This window comes from Oncorhynchus nerka, linkage group LG20, assembly GCF_034236695.1.
Source record: "Oncorhynchus nerka isolate Pitt River linkage group LG20, Oner_Uvic_2.0, whole genome shotgun sequence".
NCBI classification, from domain to species: domain Eukaryota; kingdom Metazoa; phylum Chordata; class Actinopteri; order Salmoniformes; family Salmonidae; genus Oncorhynchus; species Oncorhynchus nerka.
Genome location: NC_088415.1, coordinates 30532544 through 30542804, shown reverse-complemented (window position 1 = coordinate 30542804; position 10261 = coordinate 30532544). Strand labels below are relative to the sequence as shown.

Below are 10261 nucleotides of genomic sequence, written 5' to 3'. Positions count from 1 at the left end.
AAGATATCTGGTACAGCGTAATTACGGCTCTTCCGTTAGCTCGCACAGAACAGCAGGAAAAGAGAGCGTTTACAATTTACACAGTCCTTATATGTGGAACAGAAAGTAGGTTGATTCTAGAAGATCGGATCTTTGGATTGGTTCAGGCTGGGGTGTAGTCTGTAGTCTTCCGCCATTGGCTCAGTTGTCTGTCCGTCATCGTAGAATCCTCTTCGGGCCTGTCTGTTCTTGGTCACACAATGTTCGGCTAGAAAGGAGATTATGTGTGTGCGCTGGTTTGTCTGCAAGCCCAGGCTGTGTGTCCTAGGCAGTTAGTGTGTGTAATGTGGGAGCTATCCTGTAGGGGACCCCACAGGCTTTACTGTGAAAATACGTTGCTATGTGTTGTCTCAGTTATAACAATGCAATAGCAGTATGCTGGTCACCTGCATAAGAAATAGCATTTCTTTACACCTGTCACGCAGTCTCCTCGTGGAGTGCAATGAAATCGGACATAATTGGCACCCAAAAATGCCGATTACCGATTGTTATGAAAACTTGAAATCGGTCGACTTCTAGTATGGACACTAATAGGTTCTGAACTAATATTCATACCAAACATATCTATGAACCTCAGCTATCATAGTTGTTGGAACAACTTCAAGTCTGAATGGCATTAATGAAGTCTATGTGTAAACTGTGTGAAATGGCTAGCTAGTTAGCGGGGTGTGCGCTAATAGCGTTTCAACCGGGGACGTCACTCACTCTGAGTCCTTGAAGTAGTTGTTCCCCTTGTTCCCCAAAAGCCGCGGCTTTTGTGGAGCGATGGGTAGCGATGCTTCGAGGGTGGCTGTTGTCGATGTGTGCAGAGGGTCCCTGGTTTGATCCCAGGTAGGGGCGAGGAGAGGACGAAAGCTATACTGTTACATATGGATAGAGTAGAATTTAATAACTTTGTTGTGCCAAGGATGCAAGTCCTATATACATGTACTGTAGTTATTACCACCTATGAGATTCCCACATTGTAGCCTGTACAATGAGGCTACAATGATCATGTACTCTTCCTTGGCAAATAAAGGTGCAGTTCAGGTATGAATCTCTGAGGCATTATTTTTCAGTCATATCAAACTCCATGATTTGAACGATGCTGTGTCTGCATGTATGTATTACAATTATACACTTCCACAGTGTTTACCGCTCATGGGATATCAATGATTTCACATTGTAACTATGCAATAGACTAGAAACATGATTGATTTGTAATTCATATATACAGAAAAATAACTATGCATATCGAACTCCATCTGCATTAATCTGAGGACACAGGATAGTATTTCAATAAGATATTTAATTTCAACCAGTGGAGAATGTGAAACGCTTTATTGAAATAAGTTCATTATCCAGGTGTTATAAATGCATTATAATTATGATAATTGGTATAATATATTATAAATACAAGTTCAATCTGTACTTCAATGCACATATAAATTGAGGAAGAAAGACGAGGTGGGGAGAGAGGTGTAGAAGACAGAAAGGGAAAGAGTTAAGAACAGCGGTAGACAGCATATGATTAATGAATTACAGTGCTACCCTAATATTCTCTCAGTTCTTCACAATTGCGGTGTCTCCTAACCAGCCTTGGGCCCCCAGTTGGCCCGAAGGTTATTTTAAGAGCAGGTGAGGTGGCGATGATGGGACTGGCTTTCTCTCGCACATCAAAACATACCTGCAGACAAGTGACAGATGGATACAGAGAGAGCATGATTTAAGCTTTGTTTTTATATTCTAACACGGTCAGTCACTCGGACTACTACATCTCTGTCTGTATTTCAATGTAAAGCATTTCTTTAATAATATTCCTGTTGACCCGACCAAGTGACATCTCACCTATGATCATGCTGTGCCGTCTGTGTCAGACAGTTCAGATGCGGGAGGGGTTCACCAAAACAGCTGATAAAACCTAGAGGATTTAGGGAGAAGGGGGAGAGGGATGAAGTGAAGAAGAGAGACTGTTATTGTGTGTGTGTGTGTGGTCTCACCTGGTGTCCACACTGAGTGGCTACAGAGTACTTTATGCTGAAAAACAGACATGAAGACAAACAATAGAAGATAATGTCAATAGAAGATACTGTATGCGACACAGACACCTATCTGAGTGTACCTGAAACATTTAAATATAGAGGGCTATGTGTCTCACCACTTGGTTATTAAAAGGCTAACCCCCAGGGAAATCATGACCTGGCAGCAACAGATAGTCCAGTGAAAATGGCTGTGTTTATGTGGTGTCAGCTGCTAATTTTCAGATTTACATCTTAAGGTTTTTTAAATTAATGCATGTGAGACAGGTTCCATGTACAACAAGACAGGCAGAGATTGAGAAAAAGAACACAGAGCAGTTATGGACACTTTGGCCAGCGATAAAGCTTCCACGGCCTGTTCCTCAGACAGTGAACATCTGGCAATATCTACATTTTCCACCTCTTGATCATCTCGCTCTCTGAAAGTAAAGAAAACAGCTTATTTTTTTATAGATATGAAAACAATAACTGAGATATGACTGTTCAATCTAAAGCAGCAGATGTCAATTTTAGAATATATCAATACAGCCCAGTGCTGCTTCTCCTTTGTGTCGGAGAAAAGTTGCTTTCATAACAATTATTTGTGATTGGAAAAAAATAAAAGTTTTTGCTCTTGACAAAAATACACAAATGTACCTCCATAGCATATAACAATTTGCCTGTGAATAACCACACCTTCATACAAACGTGCTACTGTATGTAGAATTATTGACGCACAACCGAAGATGCTGCCATATCCTGCCAGCACGCCCACAAGCGAGCCACTCAGGAGCAGAATGATGACGGGTAAAAGAGGGAAAGGAATGAGATGGGAACAACAATTTGTTGCAAATTGGGGTGGGGGGCTAAATAATTGAACAATAGACTATTCAATCTTTTACTAAAGAATAGTCTAATAGCTGAGCTAGGTGTGAAACCCCCTCCCCCCTATCACAGACCAGATTTGCCCTAACGACCAAGGGGTGGCTTGCTACTCAATGTAATAAAGTAATGACTTTTCAAATAAGTTACCTTACACGTTATGTTTGCTGTCAATTTGTTAGCTACGCTGTCCTTACAAACCACATAGCATATTATTACAGCAGTATGTACCAGTATGTTAGCTAGCTACCTAACGTTAGTAGTTATACATCAAACTTACCAGTATACTAACTACAGGCTAACTAACTACCCAACGTTTATTGACTTGATTACTTTCATTAATAAAATAAAGATAAAAAATACTCTTTCAAAATGCAGATGTTGATTTTAGTTATGGATCCATAACAAATTACTATGGGAATAAATATCACTGATTTACAGAAATATTGGAACAAAGTTGTCTCATGAAGACAAACAATTTAGAATCCTCCAATCCTGTAGCCTACTCCCGACAATCACGTTGTACAGGGCCATATTTACCATTCTATCCTAACGGAAACCCTCAGGGTTTAGTTTTTTTCTCTGAATGGAAACACCATAATATGAATCAAATGAATTAAGCCACATTTCTTAAAATCAATCCCATACTATGTTATTACAAAAAAGGTTTTACATTCTCTGGTAATGCCAATAAAAAATACTATCAAATGCTTCTCAAAGATGCCCTCTGGTGGTCAAACTAGCAATAACTTGCAGTAACAGAAGAAATGGCTGAGAATGAAATGACGTGCCACAGAATGCTGCTGCAGCAGAACGCAGGGTGTGCCGCGGTATGACACAACTTTTAAAGGAGGGACCACTGTAGACTTAAATTGAAAATATGGCAAATAGGAGTGGTAATATTGTTCGATATTATCCTAATTTTCAGATCCCGGTGGCTTGTAGACAACAGTTATTTCTTCACCTCTTCCACACTCACTTAAACAGAATTCAAAATTACAATGCTTGTCTTTCATACTTTGGTCAGATATACTTGGATTTGTAATGTCATCGTTTGTTGCTGGCATGTCATGCCTATGTTTGCTAATCTTGCCAATGAAAAAATCATTAAAGTAGTTGGAAATATCAGCCGGTTTTGTGATGAATGAGCCATCTGATTCAATGAATGATGGAGCTGAGTTTGCTTTTTTCCCCAGAATTTCATTTAAGGTGCTCCAAAACTTTTTACTATCATTCTTTGTCATTTATCTTGGTTTCATTGTGTAGTTTCTTCTTTTTATTCAGTTTATTTTAGATGATTTCTCAATTTGCAATATGTTTGCCAAACGTTTGTACAGCCAGGCTTATTTGCCATTCCTTTTGCCTCATCCCTCTCAACCACACCATTTTTCAATTTCTCATCAATCCACAGGGATTTAACAGTCATTTTCTTAATGGTTGCATGCTTATTGCATGCTTATCAGTTTTTCACAATTCCTGACATTTAATCCTAGTAAAAATTCTCTCTCTTACGTCAGTTAGGATCACCACTTTATTTTAAGAATGTGAAATGTCAGAATAATAGTACAGTGATTTATTTAAGCTTTTATTTCTTTCATCACATTCCCAGTGGGTCAGAAGTTTACATGCACTCAATTAGTATTTGGTAGCATTGCCTTTAAAATGTTTAACTTAGGTCAAATGTTTCGGGTAGCCTTCCACAAGCTTCCCACAATATGTTGGGTGATTTTGGCCCATTCCTCCTGACAGAGCTGGTGTAACTGAGTCAGGTTTGTAGGCCTCGTTTTTCTATAGGATGAGGTCAGGGCTTTGTGATGGCCACTCCAATACCTTGACTTTGTTGTCCTTAAGCCATTTTCCACAACTTTGGAAGTATGCTTGGGGTCATTGTCCATTTGGAAGACCCATTTGCGACCAAGCTTTAACTTCCTGACTGATGTCTTGAGATGTTGCTTTAATATATCCACATACTCTTCCTTTCTCATGATGCCATCTATTTTGTGAAGTGCACCAGTCCCTCCTGCAGCAAATCACCCCCACAACATGATGCTGCCACCCCAGTGCTTCACGGTTGGGATGGTGTTCTTCGACTTGCAAGCCTACCCATTTTGACTCCAAACATAACGATTGTCATTATGGCCAAACAGTTCTATTTTTGTATTATCAGACAAGGGGACATTACTCCAAAAAGTACAATCTTTGTCCCCATGTGCAGTTCCTCCATTGAGTAAAAAAAACTTCCAGGAGGACCATGAGCTGTTACTATCGATAAGGTGTCTGATTCATAATTTTCACCTCAAATAGATGTAGACTGACTTATCAGAGGTTGCTTGTTGTGAGCGCTGAGGGAACTTTATGCACTTGGCCTGATGATTCCACATCTTTGTTGCATTCTTCACATATGATTTGGCCCAGTATCTGCAAATATACACAGCTTTTCCTTCTACATTAGCTGCAGTGAAATGTCTCCATACATCAGATAGAGACCCGTGGCGTTTTCCTATGAAGATTGGGAAAGTTAGATTAAACAACTCCTTTGTAAGATACATGTTTTACAATGAAACATGTATGGAAACAGGTGAATTAACACTCCTCAGTTAGCAGGCTCAAGCAAGCTAAAAACCCACATGGTAGCAAAAACTAACTAGCAGAAATTGTTAACAAATGATAAATTATTTAAACACACTTTTCTGTAGGCTACAATTTACTAGTTAACAAAAATTCATGTATGTCCTATGAAATATATTCACCCCAGCCAGTATTGCAAAACTAACCAGAAAGCATGTAGTCCTTGGCTCAGACAGTGTAGTAGTGTGGGCTCAATAGCATCTCATTAGTGTGCAAGCTCTTGAGTGCACTGCACATGCATAGGGTTGCAATTCCATTGAATTGGGGATAGTTTAACCAAAATATGCCACAAGACCTAGAATTGCCTTATGTGTATCCCACAAAAAAGGTTCACTGTTATAAGCTAACTTTTTTTAATGAATTTAAGTAAAATTCCTCAAATTATTCCCTTAAAATGTCCGACCCTTTGCAACCCTACTCACCACTCATGGCTTTTAATAGCCATGTCTTGTGGATCTGACTCTTGGTTTGCGCTGTTAGAAGTTTGTGCCCGGCAGTATTGCCTTCAATGTCTAGTGTATCGTTTAGAAAATCAGTAAAGACTGCATATGGGTTAAGTAACTTTGATCTGTTTTAGGATTATTTAAAAATGGCATAATGCTAGAAGACTGTCAACTATATTCATTCCTTGTGTTTTAGCTGTGTTGCAGAGACCACCAGTTCTACAGTCATGCTGAACACACCGTTGGATAGACACACAGACTGACGATGGACTGACCGGTCCTCTCCACCAGTCCCCTCCCCCTCATCTCTGTATTTGTGCCTGCTGGATCCTGGTCAGTGGATCCTCGGGCGCTGTGCTTCATGGCGTCCAACGGTTGGGCTGGGAGACATTCCCTGTGGCGGTTCCTTTCGCCGTTTCGAAGCAGGCAGGAGCGTGTGGTGCTGGCACGCAGCGAGAGCATGCCGGGGGAACACGTGCTGAAGATCACCATCACAGAGACCACGATAATCGAGGCAGATTCAGGGGTGTGGAACTCCAAGTCGCTGGTCTACCTGGGCCTGTGGTATTTCTTCAGCTTCTGCACACTTTTCCTCAACAAGTACATCCTATCTCTGCTAGAGGGGGAGCCAAGCATGCTGGGTAAGGAACAGGCATCCACACACATATATACACACACACACATACACACACACTCAATTTCAAATTGTCAATACTCCAATCAATAGAGGATAGTTGGTTGATTCTAATCAGTGTACTAAGGGACTCAGGGGTAGATGACTCAATTCCTACATGTTGTTGTACCATGGTTTATTGGTTTTAATTGATTTGTAGGCGCTGTTCAAATGGTCTCCACCACCATCATAGGCTTTCTGAAGATGTATGTGCCTTGCTGCCTATACCAGCACAAGTCCAGGACTGAGTACCCCCCCAACTTCCTCATGATCATGCTGTTTGTGGGGCTCATGAGGTGGGTCTGTACTCTAATGACTCTCTTATTTGGTTGGTTTGTTTCCTTTTGTTAAGTTGGACTAATACATAACTAGCTTTTATTTCCGTAATGGCTAATGTTAATTGATCAATGTTTATTTTGTGATCATTTGAGTGTTGTTTCCATAGTAGAAGTATCAGTGCTACCAAAATGGTTGTTGAACTTAAATGGCCACTAAATGGGTATATTTTAGGGAAGTGAGATGCTGCACCTCAATATCAGCTCCTATCATTACAGGTAAACAGTTTGACAATCTGGAAAATTGAAACAGACTTTGTGTAGCAGAGGTTCAGGTTCAGAGTGGATGTAGTGTATCATTGTCTTCTGGTCTGAATGCCACTGACCTGTTCCATTCTGTAGGTTCACCAGTGTGGTGCTGGGTCTGGTGAGCCTGAAGAATGTGGCCGTTTCCTTTGCCGAGACGGTGAAGAGCTCTGCGCCCATCTTCACTGTCATCATGTCAAGGCTGATCTTGGGGGAATACACAGGTAAAGGACATACACACAGTGAAGTGCCTGGCTGAGTTCCAATCCAGAAAACCCTTCACTATCCCCTTATATGCACCCTTCATTATGTTCTTAGGATTCTGTCAGGGTTTCATTCTGTAAACATTCCTTTCTCTAGTATCAAATTGTATTTGTCACGTTTCGTAAAAACAATTGGTATAGACTAACAGTGAAATGCTTACTTACGGGCCCTTCCCAACAATGCAGAGAGAGAAATTAAAAAAGACAATAACACAAGGAATAAATACACAATGAGTAACGATAACTTGGCTATATACACGAGGTACCAGTACAGAGTTGATGTTCAGGGGTACGAGGTAAGTCGCTCTGGATAAGAGCGTCTGCTAAATGACTTAAATGTAAATGTAGATGCAGTGCATTTGAGTTTTCCCACATTTTGTTACATTACAGCCTTATTATAAAATGGATTAAATAAAAAAAGCCTTATCAATTTACACACAATACCCCATAATGACAAAGCGAAAACAGGTTTTTAGAAATGTTAGCAAATGTATTAAAAATAATAAACATACCTTATTTGCATAAGTATTCAGACCCTTTGCTATGAGACTTGAAATTGAGCTCAGGTGCATCCTGTTTCCATTGATCATCCTTGATATGTTTCTACAACTTTATTGGAGTCCACCTGTGGTAAATTTAAATTGATTGGACATGAACACACACCTGTCTATATAAGGTCCCACAGTTGACAGTGCATGTCAGAGCAAAAACCAAGCCATGAGGTCGAAGGAATTGTCTGTAGAGCTCCGGGACAGGATTGTGTTCAAGCACAGATCCGGGGAAGAGTACCACAAAATACAGCATTGAAGGTGCCCAAGAACATAATAGCCTCCATCATTCTTAAATGGAAGAAGTTTGGAACCACCAAGACTCTTCCTAGAGCTGGCCGCCCGGCCAAACTGAGCAATTGTGGGAGAAGGGCCTAGGTCAGGAGGTGACCAAGAACCGGATGGTCACTCTGACAGCGCTCTAGAGTTTCTCTGTGGAGATAGAACCTTCCAGAAGGACAACCATCTCTGCAGCACTCCACCAATCAGGCCTTTATGGTAGAGTGGCCAGACAGAAGCCACTCCTCAGTAAAAGGCACACGACAGCCCACTTGGAGTTTGCCAAAAGGCACCTAAAGACTCTCAGACCATGAGAAACAAGATTCTCTGGTATGATGAAACCAAGATTTAACTCTTTGGCCTGAATGCCAAGCATTACATCTGTAGGAAACCTGGCACCATCCCTACGGTGAAACATGGTGGTGTCAGCATCATGCTGTGGGGATGTTTTTCAGCAGCAGGGACTGGGAGACTAGTCAGGATCGAGGGAAAGATTAACGGAGCAACGCACAGAGCGGTCCTTGATGAAAACCTGCTCCACAGCGCTCAGGATCTCAGACTGAGGCAAAGGTTCACCTTCTAACAGGACAATGACCCTAAGAACACAGCCAAGACAACGCAGGAGTGGCTTTGGGTCAAGTCTCTGAATGTCCTTGAGTGGCCCAGCCAGAGCCTGGACTTGAACCTGATCTAACAATTCTGGAGAGACCTGAAAATAGCTGTGCAGCAACGCTCCCCATCCAACCTGACGGCGCTTGAGAAGATCTGCAGAGAATGGGAGAAACTCCCCAAATACAGGTGTGTCTCGCTTGTAGCGTCATACCCAAGAAGACTCAAGGCTGTAATCGCTGCCAAAGGTCCTTCAACAAAGTACTGAGTAAAGGATCTGAATACTTATGTAAATGTATTTTTCTGGTTTTTATTTGAAATAAATTAGCTAATTGTTTTCAAAAAACTGTTTTTGCTTTGTCATTATGGGTTATTGTGGGTAGATTGAGGAAGGGAAGAAACAATTTAATACATTTTAGAATAAGGCTGTAACGTAACAAAAATGTGGAAAAGGTCAAGGAGTCTGAATACTTTCCGAAGGCACAGTGTGTATATATATATACACACACACACACACACACAGTGGGGAGACAAGTATTTGATACTCTGACGATTTTGCAGGTTTTCCTACTTAAAGCATGTAGAGGTCTGTCATTTTTATCATGGGTACACTTCAACTGTGAGAGACAGAATCTAAAACAAAAATCCAGAAATTCACATTGTATGATTTTTAAGTAATTAATTTGCATTTTATTGCATGACATAAGTATTTGATCACCTACCAACCAGTAAGAATTCCGGCTCTCACAGACCGGTTAGTTTTTCTTTAAGAAGCCCTCCTGTTCTCCACTCATTATCTGTATTAACTGCACCTGTTTGAACTCGTTACCTGTATAAAAGACACCTGTCCACACACTCAATCAAACAGACTCCAATCTCTCCACAATGGCCAAGAACAGATAGCTGTGTAAGGACATCAGGGATAAAATTGTAGGCCTGCACAAGGCTGGGATGGGCTACAGGACAATAGGCAAGCAGCTTGGTGAGAAGGCAACAACTGTTGGCGCAATTATTAGAAAATGGAAGAAGTTCAAGATGACGGTCAATCACCGTCGGTCTGGGGCTCCATGCAAGATCTCACCTCATGGGGCATCAATGATCATGAGGAAGGTGAAGGATCAGCCCAGAACTACACGGCAGGACCTGGTCAATGACCTGAAGAGAGCTGGGACCACAGTCTCAAACAAAACCATTAGTAACACACTATGCCGTCATGGATTAACATCCTGCAGTGCACGCAAGGTCCCCCTGCTCAAGCCAGCGCATGTCCAGGCCCGTCTGAAGTTTGCCAATGACCATCTGGATGATCCAGAGGAGGA

At 41.3% G+C, this 10261-nt stretch overlaps 1 protein-coding gene and 1 long non-coding RNA gene across 6 annotated transcripts in view; one reads left to right on the top strand and one right to left on the bottom strand.

The window, feature by feature from the left end:
* Window positions 1–1307: 1307 nt before the first annotated feature.
* The window catches only part of LOC115102271 (uncharacterized), a 22967-nt gene continuing 14013 nt past the window's right edge, over window positions 1308–10261 (bottom strand). For 2 of the 5 annotated variants that reach the window (XR_010460157.1, XR_003859429.2), the window contains exons 2-4: window positions 7324–7450; window positions 1867–1939; window positions 1308–1705 (exon numbers count right to left, since the gene is read on the bottom strand). This is a non-coding gene — a long non-coding RNA (uncharacterized LOC115102271). Of the gene's footprint in view, window positions 1706–1866; window positions 6606–7323; window positions 7451–10261 lie in introns of those variants that run through there. The other 3 variants (XR_010460158.1, XR_010460156.1, XR_010460155.1) reach the window with 2 other exon arrangements.
* Window positions 6350–10261, top strand: part of LOC115102270 (solute carrier family 35 member E2A-like) — a 23678-nt gene continuing 19766 nt past the window's right edge. The window contains exons 1-3 of the mRNA XM_029622041.2: window positions 6350–6630; window positions 6823–6958; window positions 7340–7467. Coding sequence (XP_029477901.1) covers window positions 6351–6630; window positions 6823–6958; window positions 7340–7467 — 544 coding nt within the window. The 5' untranslated portion in view covers window position 6350. The remainder of the gene's footprint in view (window positions 6631–6822; window positions 6959–7339; window positions 7468–10261) is intronic.